This window comes from Plectropomus leopardus, chromosome 4 (genome assembly GCF_008729295.1).
Source record: "Plectropomus leopardus isolate mb chromosome 4, YSFRI_Pleo_2.0, whole genome shotgun sequence".
In the NCBI taxonomy this organism is placed as follows: Eukaryota; Metazoa; Chordata; class Actinopteri; order Perciformes; family Serranidae; genus Plectropomus; species Plectropomus leopardus.
This window is the reverse complement of record NC_056466.1, coordinates 24,212,807-24,226,774: the sequence shown is the minus strand read 5'-3', so window position 1 is coordinate 24,226,774 and position 13,968 is coordinate 24,212,807. Positions and strand designations below refer to the sequence as shown.

At 38.8% G+C, this 13,968-nt stretch overlaps 1 protein-coding gene across 2 annotated transcripts in view; it reads right to left on the bottom strand.

Moving 5' to 3' along the window:
• The window catches only part of rbm20 (RNA binding motif protein 20), a 59,451-nt gene that overhangs the window by 4,108 nt on the left and 41,375 nt on the right, over positions 1-13,968 (bottom strand). For both annotated transcript variants that reach the window (XM_042485903.1, XM_042485904.1), the window contains exons 6-12: positions 6,769-6,915; positions 6,097-6,228; positions 5,937-6,016; positions 3,880-4,591; positions 3,701-3,787; positions 1,744-2,332; positions 1,082-1,147 (exon numbers count right to left, since the gene is read on the bottom strand). In XM_042485903.1, coding sequence (XP_042341837.1) covers positions 1,082-1,147; positions 1,744-2,332; positions 3,701-3,787; positions 3,880-4,591; positions 5,937-6,016; positions 6,097-6,228; positions 6,769-6,915 — 1,813 coding nt within the window. The remainder of the gene's footprint in view (positions 1-1,081; positions 1,148-1,743; positions 2,333-3,700; positions 3,788-3,879; positions 4,592-5,936; positions 6,017-6,096; positions 6,229-6,768; positions 6,916-13,968) is intronic.

Sequence of the window (13,968 nt, the reverse complement as noted above, 5' to 3'; positions counted from 1 at the left end):
GTGAAAAGGCAACCAGATGGCGTTGGCAAAGATAGAAAAAGCAAGAACATTAAGAAACATAAATGAGTTAGGTTGCTGTTTAGGGCATTATTTACACATGACGATATATTTATATGATATCAATATCTCATTTTTAAATACACACAGTTATTGAAGATGCCATAATATCGCAACATCTCTACTGCACATGAAAAGTTTCCATAAATACACCATAATTTCATTCTCTACTTTGCTGAATAAACTAAAGAGGGAGAAAAGAGGAACACTCTTCTCTTATGTGACTTTGCATGTTATTTTAGTCCTTCAAAAAAAAACAAAACACAGGTGTTCAGGTGAGTTCCAAGGTAGGTTTCAACGACACAGCTATGACAGTTAAAACAACAAAATAGCAACAACAACAACCAAATGACTCATCAGGGGTAAATTTGTCTCAGCCGTGCTATCAATGGACACAGTTTGCTCTGAACACACACATACACACACACACATAGATTCTCGGGGCATCATACAACAGAAATAGCCACGCTCACGTGCCTGTGCTGTGGTCTATTGTTGCTGCACTGCACCAGCGCTTATGTAAGTGTCCATGCAGCAGGCTCACCACTGGCCATGTGCTCGGCCGTGTCATTCTAGCTCTAATGATAATATAAATACTCATCTCTCAGGGGTGCGTTTCACAACCTGCTCACAGAAATAGGTCAGCAAGTGGCCAAGCAATTCCAGTCAATTACAGTGTTAATGCAACAGGTTGTCAGTGCACTTATTAATGGTGTGCATAATAACACTTTATCTTCAGGACTAAAACCACAAGCTCAAGACTCAATGAACTTGTCTCTGTGACAACAAATAAATATAGACCCGCTCCAGGACATTTGGGACTGAGTTTAATTCAGCCAGAGAAATCTGATACTTATCATTGTTATTCCTACAGTTGAAACTTTTTCTAAATAGCCCGATATTTGCTGACAGAATAAATTAAATCATGGAGGATCTGACATATAGTGTGTATCATTCTGATTTTCAGTGTATTTCAAAACACTCAAGTTAGAGTCAGAGTGATAGTAAAACTTCTTATGCTTACCCAAAGGGATGCTGTGTTCACTGACAGCCTTGTCTTGCTCACGAGGTGGCGACGGGGCCTCGATCTCTGTAAAAGGCAAATAAATTATAAGAAAAGGCAGACTGCACTAAACATTACAAGTTGTGCCTCTTGGGGGCATGATATGAAAGAGATTACAGTATACTGTGCACTTTTTTGCCACTAGGCCACTACAATGCATTGACTTTTACTTAACATTTATATTTTTTTGACAAAAGTTTAGGACATTACAGGACAGGTTTGTAAAAAAAAAAAAAATATCTGACACTATTTCCTTGAGGAAAAAAATACATAGCTGCTTGCAACAATCAGTTCTGCAGGCAATGTTTCTACTTTATAGCTGTAATAATAACAACTAAAGCCTAGTGTGTCAACTACGGACCATTTTGCTGCACATTTTGCTGCTTGTGTGAAACTCTTAAACTCATTTAATGTTTTGAACCTTAGAATACAATTTTGGAATAAAAAACATTTCTTTTTAAATGAATAATAATTTAACATAATAGTTAATGGAATTTATTTATTTATTTGTCAACCTATGGATTGATTGACAAATCCATCCTAGTGACACAGACTATGAAACTATGCAACTGAACACTGCTTCTCACACGTTCTGCTGATAACGCTTCACTTCTGAAAGGTACCTTTTTTGAGAATCCCATCCTTTTGTTGAACCTCGTCACTGATTGTCTCTGTGACGTGTCCTGCTTCCAGGCTCTTGCTGTCTTCTGATACATGGATGTGATTTTCTATTCGCTCCTCTGATGGCCCACGTTTTGTTACTTTATCCTCTATACACGCCTCCTCCAGTGCAGCCTTGAACTCCTCACTGGGGAAGTCACTAAGGTTAGTGACTGGCAGCTCAGGTGTAACTGGACTGAGTGTCTGCTCTTCAGGACTAGTTACAGATAAAATATTCCCTGGTTTCTCATTTACAGATGTTTCTGTTGGGTCTTCGGCATCTTCACATAATTTTTCCTGGTTAGACTTTTTGCTGGATGTCCCCTGCACCTCCGAAAAGGAGGAGGAGCTAGGTGGTAGTACATTCTCCTCTGTCGCTTCTTCCTCTGCAGACTCTTTGGGGCAGGACACATATTCTTCCAGCTCAGGAAGGTCGGGCTCAATTATGGAATCATCTTCTCCTCCCACTTCATCTACCGTGACCAGTTCCTCCATGTTCTTAGGATACCAACAGTCTTCATCAGTGTTATCTCCACTTTCCCACTCCTTTGCCTTTGAAAATGGAACAAGAAAAGAGCTTTCAGTACGTCAACTATAGCAACCTGCAGCTTTACAATGTTTATCAACATACACCTTTATGTTGAAATTCTGTGTCACCGTCAAACAGCATCAGGCAGACGATGGCAAGCAGTCAAGATAAAGGAAATTAAGATAGTGCTGTTCACTCAAGAATAAATCAGGTGTGAACAGACAACGTACGTCATATGTAAATTATGACATTATGGGATTAACAACGTTGTACCTGCCTGGACGGGTTTCTCACTCTGCTAACTTCTTGTTCCAGTAACATGGCAACATTAACGAAAGCTTCTCTGTTCAACAATGTTTGACTAAAAATGCGTGCATGCAGTCTGAAATTCTGCCGTGCTTTTCTGTCAGGAGATGCTTACTGATGTTTACTGCGCTCAACCTGTTAAATTTATAATCATTTATGTTGTTTTTATCTTTTACGGACAAAAGCAAAATGAAAGGGGTGGCAGCTTCTTCTGTAACATATTGTGTTAAATGGGCAGATGATAGAGTATTAAAGTAGTGAGTCCTTAAATGCGGAAGTCTGTTAGCCTTTTAGCGCTTCTAGTTCCCTCGTCTTAAAGTTTATGGGTTTTTTAGTGGGTTTTTAGTAAAATGACTTAAATAAAGTCTCTGGTTAACACAGGCTAAAGGTATTTATACATTTTGTTCTGCAACACAAAATAAGTCCGCTTAAACCCAATTCTTGAACTTTTAAGGTTTTACTCGTCTTAAAAAAGGCGGTTGCTAACAAGTGGCTAAATGGGACAACAGTGTTTGTCTGGGACGTTCGACGTCATCACACCTGACACAGAAACTCAACCCACTTATCTGCCTTCACAGCTTTACAGAGTCGTGCTTGAACTTGTAGATTTATCTGTTTATAATATTTTTTGATTCTGTTTTAACATGTTTTTACAGTGTTTGTAGTGGTGACGTTTAAGTCATGCAACTACGATGTAGTTCATGTATAGCCTAACAACAGCGTTTTGCTTCTGCCGATTTCATTTATGCTTCAAAACACACAAAAGTGGTGTTCATCTGTGCAGATTATCATGCTGAACAAAACGTGTGAATCTCATGAACTTGTGTTCGTCAGAGAGCTTATTTTTGGTGGTAACCGAAAATCCCATTAAAAAATCCCATAAGGTTTTTGACAAAGGAACCAGTGCGATGCTTACTTCCTAGTTGGCCTACAAAAATACGTCATCCCTTCACCACTCTATTGTTTAATAGATCGCAGGCCTCGAATCATTATGAAACTGGTGATTTACACCCCTATTAACCTGTGGGCTCCAATAAGCATCTAAAGGTTGTGAATGTGTAATAAAGATCTATGTGCTCACTTACAGTGTCTTTTTCTTTACTACATTCAGTTTCCTCTTTTTGAACATTGCTTTGCTGAGGTGAAACAGATTTTTCTTTTGAGTGGCAATCCTGAAAAAAAAAACAGAAATAAAAGCAGTTAGAAGGATGAGCCATTAAAATCACTCGGTCAACATCAATAATTAATATATGTCTTTACTCACAGTATTTTCAGTTGTATTTTCTTTCTCATGTTTTTCCGCACTGGTGTGCCTCCTGCTTGTCCTTTTGCTCCTGCCCCTGCCTGGTGAACCCTGCCTCTTGTCATCAAGTGTCCTACGAAGTGGCTCCTCGGTTATCTCAAACTCAGAGTGCCTCAATCTGCTTTGGTAGTCACCTCCATCTCTCCTCTTTAACTTTGTGTCGTGCCTTTGGTATGGAGGTCTGGGCGGCTTGTCTGACTTGAACAATTGTTCCCTCATGTAGAAGTCGTCCTCCATGTTCCTGTAAGAGTTGTAGCACATGCCTTGAGGGCTGCCCCGTAGGTGCCAGTCTCTGTTGCCCCTCATCCCTTCACCTCCTCCTCCCCCTCCTCCTCCTCGTTCATCTGCTGATCTCGAGCTGATATGATCTATTGGTTTCTGGTAAGCCTTCCGACGCTCGGCTGCCCGTCCATTAGGCCGATCGTCATCCGTGCTACCCCCATTCCTCCACAGGTCATCCCTCTCCCTTTCATCCTCACCCCTTCTTAAGTGTGATGACCAATCCCAGGAGCCCCGGCGGGGGCCCAGGCCATTGTTGCCTCTCTCTGGACCCCTGCACAGTGCCCCCTGGGGGCTGTGGGCTGAGCTGCAGGATGTAAAACTGGGGCTGTGAGAATGAGGACTCAGAGAGCGGCTGATGGGGCTGCGTGAGCGTGCTCTCTCTGGCATGTAGCTGTGGGGGGAGATGAAGGATAGGTTACATGGAGAAATCCTTTAAAGCTGCAGTTTGTGTTGTAAATTTTGAGATCAGAAATAACACACGGACTGACTAAAAGAATGAAAAAGAGCTTTCTCCCATTATGTATGGTCACAAAAGAATCATAATAACTGGACAACTCAAAAAAGAATGAATGAAATACAAATGGTTAAACTGGAGGAGGTCGGTTTTAGACCTATACAATAATTAAATCATAAAGCAATAGAATAATCTGAAGCATGGGTGCTACAGGAAAAGTACTTAATTTAATGAAATTTATTTATTGAAATTTGAATGCAACATTTTATAGAATAGGATGTAAATCCTCCACCGCAGACTCTCCAACTATATCAAACAAACCATACAACAACAAAAAATACCACAAAATAACAACAATTACACAAATACACACACATTAAATTAAAAAAAAAAAAAAACATTTTGTATCTAACTTATTTTTAAGAGGGTTGACTGAAGGAGCCTGCACAACATCCTCTGCAAGCTATTTCCAGTAACATCTTATTAGAAATCATTTGTAGGATTTTCCTCTTAACTCATATTTATTATTCCAAAAGAGGAGGACAGGCTCAGCCGAAATGTCATATATTCAGTGAACAAGCTCATAGATCCCAATAATGCCACCTCTGTGTTTCCTTTATGCTAGAGTTGGTTAATGTAATTTTCTCAACCTCTCCTTCATCTGACATCTCTCTCAGACCTGGAATTAGTTTAACAACTCTTCTCTGAATGTTCTTAGGTATTTCCTTATATATATATATATTTTCAGATCAAATCAAACTTGCAAATTTAAGATGCAAGCTCACCAGAGATTCATATAATGGTAAAAATAATTCTTTACATAAATTTTAAAAAGTCAGAATATCACAGGGTGAAAACATAGAAAAAACCATGAACAATTTTATTTATTTAACTTATTATATTAATGTATTTATTTCCACTTTTTCAGATTTAAACAAATAACGGTTTTCTTTTTCTGTCAGTGCCGTCCTACAGTATTAACACTGCATGTTACCTGTGCTGTAAGATGAAATTACAGTGAAAACTGAAGAAAAATAACAATCTTTGTGATGTGACTGCATTTAGTTAAGAGTTGGTTTAGATATGTATAATGGATGCTCGCTTGTTTGTTGCACTTTTGTTTTACTGTTTGTATTTTGTGAGTCAATAAAAACGAAATACCACAATGACATTTTCACCTCACTAAATTTCCATTTTATTTTCCTTGGCTAATGACTGAAAGAACTCAGCTACACAAAAACAAGCATTTTTCTACTGACAGTAGAACGAAAAGTTGCCTTACTGTTCAAGTTCTTGCATCTCATCCCTTTCCCGCTGAGAGGCGATATCTTGGATGATTGATTGGACATCTTTACCTGGTTTCTATAGAGAAGAGAAACTCTTGTTTAATAACTGGAAAATGACATCTCTACCGTGCTGTTTACTTTGTTCTTCAGTCTTACCTTGAGTTGCAGCTCCTTGTATCTCTTTGACATCCGTATGAGAAGTTTCTGATTGTTAATCATAGCTGGAGTAAGCTGGTAGTATTGAACCATGGCCTGAGCTGCTTCAACATAGGCCATCTCCAGAAATGCCTGATGGGAGAACAGAACGTGCTGTAAACATTTCTGACAGTTATATGGTTTTTCTTGTAGGACATAAGCACAAATGTGTTTCACATCTCAGATGTCAGACTGGATGCAAGCAAATCTTTGAAAATTATCATCTCAAGGTGCCACATTTCATTACTATCATAAATCAGCAGAACAGTCCCTTTGGTCCCTGTAACCAACACCACGATTTTAGTATGAATGCTTTAAATTTGATAGGGGGGATATTAATGCTGCAGTTCAGTTCTGATAGCTGAAACCTGAGAAGCTGACCTGTCGTGGACTGGTAGTTAAACAGCCAGTAAGTTATGACAAAGTACATGATATCACATAACAGCTGCAGCAGAAGAAAAGCGGTTGATAGTCATAAAATGCTCACAGAGTATTTCATAATTTGCATTTTGGCACATTTTTTTCAAAGTGACTATATTCACAGGACCAACATCTTTCAGAATGGATATCTGTGCTAACATTAATGGATTTCTATGAATAATAAATAATCAACAGATGATAATGTTCTTGTACCTGATGGGTAGAGCGCATGAGGATGTAGTTGGTGACCTTGCCAAAGGGCAGTCCCAGGTTGATGACATCATTCTCTGTGCAGCTGCCTTCAGGGAGATTGCAGATGTGAACGACTCGCCCAACTGTGGGCTTTCTGGGTGGAAATGGCTGCAAATAATCAAAACAATTAACATGTGAATATTGTCTTAAATGAAGCACACACTGTAGGCAAAATTCTATTGAACATCTGAAAACGACTGTTGTTGAGGTAAGTCCAAAACCTTCCTACGGTTTTATCAGTATTTAAACATTCAAACTTCCACCAAACCAGAAACTAAATAACTTCATCCTGCTTACAATGACACTGAAGGTGGAGTTTTTCATTCTAATCCAATTCACTTTTTGAAAATTTAGAGATTATCTCTTCACACTCTCCAGCTTTTCATTCTGCGTGTGTGTTTAGGCCACGGACGTAAACAAAGAAAGGCAGTGGAAGTGAGAAGTGAAAAACAGAACTTCTGAAGGAGCACTGATGGGACCACCTTTATCACCAACAACAGTATATACTGGGCTAGTCATCTGTTTTTTTGTCAGTTGTTAACCTTAGTGCGCAAACCTTTAGACTTCAGAGATCCTTTGTGCACTGAACCTTTTGGTGGTCAAAGACTCCAGTTGCAATGCATAGGATAACTACTCTAACCACTTCGTTTTCTGTTTCTACATAGGTAAATATCCAAGATATAACTATTACAGCTGGGGAGTTTTATTTTTGACGCAGCTTAACTATTAATTAGATGTGAGGAGATGAAATAGAGAATAAATTAATATTGATCTTCTCAGCAAACTGTGGGCTCTGCAGCAAAAAAGATATACTTTTTACTTTAACAATCTGTGTGGCACATCAGAGTCAGTCATACTATAGGAAACCAGTCTGTGTAACATCAATGTAACACTATCACACGGGATGTCATGTCATTTTCCCTCCTTGATTCAACCCACCTCATTCCATCTATTAATAGTTGCCTGGCAGTAGTGCAGCAGTGATAATGAAAGTTTTCTTGTTTGGATTTAGAGACCTTGTCAGCTAACTGGCTTCAGACATTTCACACACTTGATGCAAATCCCTCATAGGATGCCAAGTATAGCGACCTGCATAGCTCTTTTAATTTAAGGTTCCCAGCAGATATGTTTTAAAGTATGTAGAAATACTCTGTTAAGATAAATATTTGTTTAACATCGTTTTCCCTACATAAAATGTCAGCTCTCCAGCACTGGGAGACTGCCAAAGCTAAGTGTGGAGGTCTGACTACAGAAGACTAACGTTAGAAGAAACATTGGAGAGATTGAGTCAAACATGTTTGAGCCAAGTGGTAACATCTGAGACTAAAGAGTTAAGCCAATGCAAAGTGCCAAAAACTGCAGTTCCTCTAATGGCCACTTGAGGCTGGCTCCAAAACAGTGTGCCATTTTAAAACGCCAGCAGAGATAAACATGTTTACAGCCTGCAACAAAAAGCAGTTTGAGTCTCTAAAGTTAATGTAAACATTCATGAAAACTGTACAGGGAATACGTTTTTATACAACTCACACTGCACATTTTATTGAGGCTTAATGATACGCATAATTAGAGGTGTGGTCACTTTGAGTGACAGGCTGTCTGTGAGGCGTCCCCACAGTCTGTAAGTCAGATCCACCCCTCGCTCCTCCACAGCTCAGCCTCTTGTCCAAACATGGTCGCTTCTGGCTCCAAAAAACAAGATGGCAACACAACAAATTCCAAACTCGAGGTTACCATCTTTTCCAAATCTCTGCTAAACTATTTATCCTCACATCTATGTCTATATCTGCATTTTTCACTCTATTTGTTCACAACCAACGACAAAGTTTGTCAACCTTTGTCTCTGTCCACAGCAGAATTTAAAGAACAGACGGATAAGATGGTAACACAGATAATCTAAAGAACAAGCTCCAATATAATAGAAACTCTGGATGCTGTTATTCAGTGGCGTGTGTAGAGGAAGACTAGCACCAGCATACATAAATAACTTTAAATTGCACAGGCCAGTACTACTGACTGATTTGATCCGTCTGTCTTTATCATCATCCAACTAGCAAGTGGAAATACCGTTTGACACCGCAACATCATTGCGGAAAGTGGTTGTAAATTCAGCTCGTCATATCTCGGAGTCTTATTTCTGCAGCCATTGTGCTGCAACTGCAAGTTTTACTGCGCCCCTCCTCCTCTTCCTGCTTCTCTGGCTGAGAGACCTGACAGACAGTTCCATGTGCGGGACAGACCGGGGTCCTAATTTCACCTCAGACTGGCGGCCAGGGTCTCTGTTTTTACAGGGAATTTGTTCAAGGAAAACCCAACGACAACATACACTTCACACTAGGTCTGATAGCCCTGAAGTGTAGAATGTATAACACATAGGAGGACATTTTTACAGTCTCAAAGTCCTTTTACTGTACATTTTAAAACATAATCAGAGATATGTGTGTCTGTATAAACAAAATACATGTAGCACTAATCACAAATGGTCCATAAAAAACACGTGATTGCAGTTACATAATGAACTGTAGACTCGTACTTTCATTTAGAAGGGTACTTTTGGCTAATGACAACTTTTGTACAAAGCCGAAACAAAAACATTATCTAGGTGAGTCAGATTATTGAATTTCTATGCCGCAATTTAATGGTTTTTGGCCAGCAAGCTGAAATCAACAGCTTCAGATGATAAGAGTGATAATTCTATTAACAGCTTCGTGACACCATCAGAACACAAAAAGGTCAGTGCAGGTTGGGCTCAATAAACAGATCCATAAATAGGCTGTTTATGTCCCTGGAATATTAGAGAGAACAAGAGACTCGCTCGCTGCACTCACTAATGTCTGACCTGTAAGATGTCGTCTGTGTCTGAAAGCTCAGACGGTTTGACCGCAGCATCGATATCACTGTCAAGGTTGGCTCAGGCTTTAAACGGTAGCTCTTTCTGTCAACCGCAAAGCAGGCGTGCAAAGTTATGCCGTCCCGTTGCCTACTCACAAGGAGGCACTACACACACTGCCAGATCACTTTCACAGAGGACGCGGTGGTCTGTTTTACACACATCAAATGTACATAAAAAAAACAAGCCCTTATCTTAACAGTGTCACATTTTGAGGTTTTAAATCACCCACACAAAACAGGATAACCACAAGCAGTCACTATTTTCTTGATTCTAAGAAACAAAAGTCTGCTTATATGAGAAGTATTGCTGTTCCTGTTATTATGTACTTCATTTGTTTTTATTGTTGTCATTACACCTGCCCAAGGACTACAGTCAAAAATGAAACAGGTTGGCTAAACAGGCACACTTACAGAAATGTTTAATAATGTGCACTGTCCCTTTAATCTTAAACTGCATAAACAGGATAAAAAAAAAACACAAGATGAAAATTAACCTGTAAGGATAAATCTGGCATATGTACATGGTAGACCCAAGTACTCATGTTAATTAATGTGCACTGCCCCTTCTTAAATAAAATTGTCAAGAGAGAATGCTGTGCACTTTGCAGTCGTGCTAAAACCAATTTGGCTTTATCGGACATCTAAACTTTACTTTTCACTTATCCATCTGAACTAAGCATAAAGAAGAAGGAAAAAATGCAGTAATTTTTCCATTAATTTTATTTTTCCTTAAATCTTAACTAAAAGTGATCAGCCAATTTTCATCTTACACTACACTCAACATTTTGGAAGACATATGTAAAATATTGGGTTGAGGGGGTCCTCTGGCAAAAAAATTTAATTCCTTTTTTTCCTGTATTCTTTCACATTTTTATGCACCATTTCATGCTTTCTTTGCATTGATTTATGGTGCAAATGTCTTAAATTTTCCTTAAAAAAAGTCTTCTGCTACTTTCATGTTTTTATTTGGGGAGCAAATACACATGCTTTAATTACAGAGAGGGACATGTCCACCGCGTCCCCCCTGAAATCTGCACTTATTAACAGAAGTAACGCCATTACCTGCTGCTACAGTGTGTTCAGCCTTATGTTCCTCTGCTGAAACACTAAGCACTATAGACCGACTCATCTGGGGCCAAATGGTGTAAAGGATAACAACCATTTCTGACTGACATTAGCAGGAATCTCTCCTAAGGACGTGTCTGTTTATTTTTACAAAGCGAGATCCATGTTAGAGGTTTTGGGGAGATAGCCAGTCTGGTTTCACAGTTTCTCCCCACGTTCCTAGGCAGGACGCTCACACGCCAATCCCTCAGATTGCTTTACCAGTCTCTCACCAGTCTGAAACATTACACCGCAGCCTGGGGGTGTGACCCGGGGGTCTTAAGGTCTGCACTCCTAACAGCAGTTAGCTGTAATCCAGTGTTTATCTCCGTTTGAGTTCTCTTATCACTTGAAGCTACTGTGCTACTTCAAACTGGGCTGCTGGAAAACTGCGGTCCCAATTTAGGACTCTAAGGACTGCTGTGTATGCGCCAGAATGCATGTGGTATGCACTATGTATGTGTTAATGCACATGCTTGAGCTTCTCCGTAAACATTATGCTCTATATTCTGATCACATAAACAATATGAATGAAATGTATTTACTTATCTCGAATTTATGTAGAAATAAACACAAAACATCTCATACATTGAAAACAGGTTCACATTGCGTGTGGTTGTGTGAGTGCTCTCTATTCCGCACACAGCTTTAAACCAGTAAAACCCCACCTGTTCTACTTAGACAGGTGTGTGTTTATGGCGACCAACATTAGCTCATGTAGCACAGCCCATAAATATTTTCACACTGATACAATCGAACCTTTGTCAATAACCAACCAATGAAGAATTTGACTTTCACATCACTGACTTCCGGCTCCTGTTAAAATGGCTCTGCTGACAATAAAGAAAGGGGCAAATGGCTGATACACATCAGCAGAGTCACGCGTGTTTGTTGGATTAGAAAAATCAGTTTTAAAGAAAAGGGATGAAATTTAAAGAATGTGGCTCCAGAATCTAACAGACCACGTCGACCATACAACTATTGCCATTCTCAGATCTTAAACTCAGTTCTTTACAAGGCCAAAACCCTCCTGTGTATTTAAAAATTACTCTTCACTAGACTTTTTCTTTTTTTTACCATGCCATTGAGCTTATTTTCCCCCTTTTTCAGTTTCCTATTTTATCTGTATAAGTGTGTATAATATTCATTTATTATTCATTTGACCATTTCTGTGAAAATCCCCAAATGTCCACAGACATCAAATACATCAGGCTGAAATATCTGTAAAAATGTTAATAAATTGATTCACAGAACCTTTATTGTATTCAATACAATAACTCATATTATTACTATATTACTAATACTACTATTAATAGTATTGCTATTATCTTAAATAATAATTAAAATTAAATATGAGTCATGCAACATTAAAAAAGGCATCCTACGTTTTTTAAGTGCTAATGTGATACACTGTAACTTCATTAAAGAGCTGATGTATTTTTTGGACGTAACTTAATTTTTTCCTGAACTTAATTGTTGACGTGAGGGTCTAAGGACAGAGGGATGTTGTCTGCTGTAAAGCCCTCTGAGGCAAACTGTGATTTGTGATAATGGGCTTCATAAAAATAATAAAATAATAACTTGACTTACACACATAACCTTACCAAGAAAAAACTATCTGTGAAAATTATTACATCATCAGTTTTAAAAAAAGTCCAAACTGAAAGGTATAACATTATCAGTAAAAATGTTATCACAATTTCAGACAGGACATTTTATCACATTACTGGCTAACGTATTACATTACTGGATTTGATTACATTTTTTGATCAGGTTAAGTGCAAATTGTCTCACATTTTACAGCATAATTAAATTTTCAGAAAAACTACATTATTGAGCACTACAAGTGGTATGTTTCAAGAAGTTAAGAAAACTGCAGCCAAAATACATAATGTTTACATCGCACAGATCTTCACAGTGCGAGCAGTGTGTATCTGTGTGCAGGAATGTGCTCCTGCATTGTGTGCGCGCTAATGCCCGATGACTGTTGAAAGCTGTGTGCTGGGCACCTCAGATGGCTTTCCACAGGTTTGCGGGTTCTAATTTTCACCTCGCTCATGATCTGCACTGTGCCATTCAGGAGACTTGCCCGCGTGATTGATGCCTATCAGCAGCTGCTGTTTTTAACCGCAGTCAAGAGCCAACACTTGAGCATGTTTACAGATTGTGTGGCCTCGCAATGAAATAGAAATTAATAAAAATGAATAGTTTAAGTAGTTGTTATATAAGCTTCCATCTCTGCAATGTGGACAAAACTTTCTGGACTTATTTGTAACGTGCCTGTAAATTGCTGTTGGTGTACCGCTCATTTTCATCTCATTCTTTTGAGCATGTCACGCATGCAAGCATCATCGCAGCAGCACTTCAGCAGCTCATTCAAATCCTCCATCAGTGTCCACAAAAGTTATATTCACAGTGATTACATGAAGGCTACAGGAGTAAAACTAATATTTTTTGAAGTGCAAATAAACACTTCAGGTAGCTCTGCAGTTGCAGAACGTGTGTGTGATGTAGTCGGAGAGTGGGCCTCTGCGGAGCTTGTGTGGACAGCTGCTGTGGTTAACATAAAACTGTGTCTATTCTGAATGGCAGATAATTCAAGACACTGTTAATCTGTGCCCTGCTTTAACAAATGTTTACATTAGGATGCAGTTCTTTTGCAACTTATTTTAAAATGTCTGGAAATCATCCTTAAATTGACCTGATGAATCAGTTCACATTATTAACTATAAAATTGCTGATAATTTTGCACATAACACATTTAAGAATCCAGAAAACCCCTTAACAACATCTTCCACAATAAGCCATTTTGTTATTTATCCCCATTTTATCACTTAAATTGCATTCAGTGGCTGGATAATCATTATGTTGTAAAATTAGGATATGTGAAAAATCTTAACAAGCAGTTTCTAGCCAACATTTTAATGACACAGTTTGCCCTGCTATCCAGTTGAGTGGAAAAGAGTTGTCAAGCCGAGACAAAGCCTGCTGTTGGGCCCCAGCAGCTGTCAACAAGAGGATCTGGGTCCATTCATTATGCACCTTATACACTTTTTGCTGCGGTAGAGATACAAATTCTTTAAGGATACATGGAGGAAATGCAGTATATAAGATAAATACTAGCAAAGAATATTATAGCATATCATACATCTGACGCTCTCTGCAGAA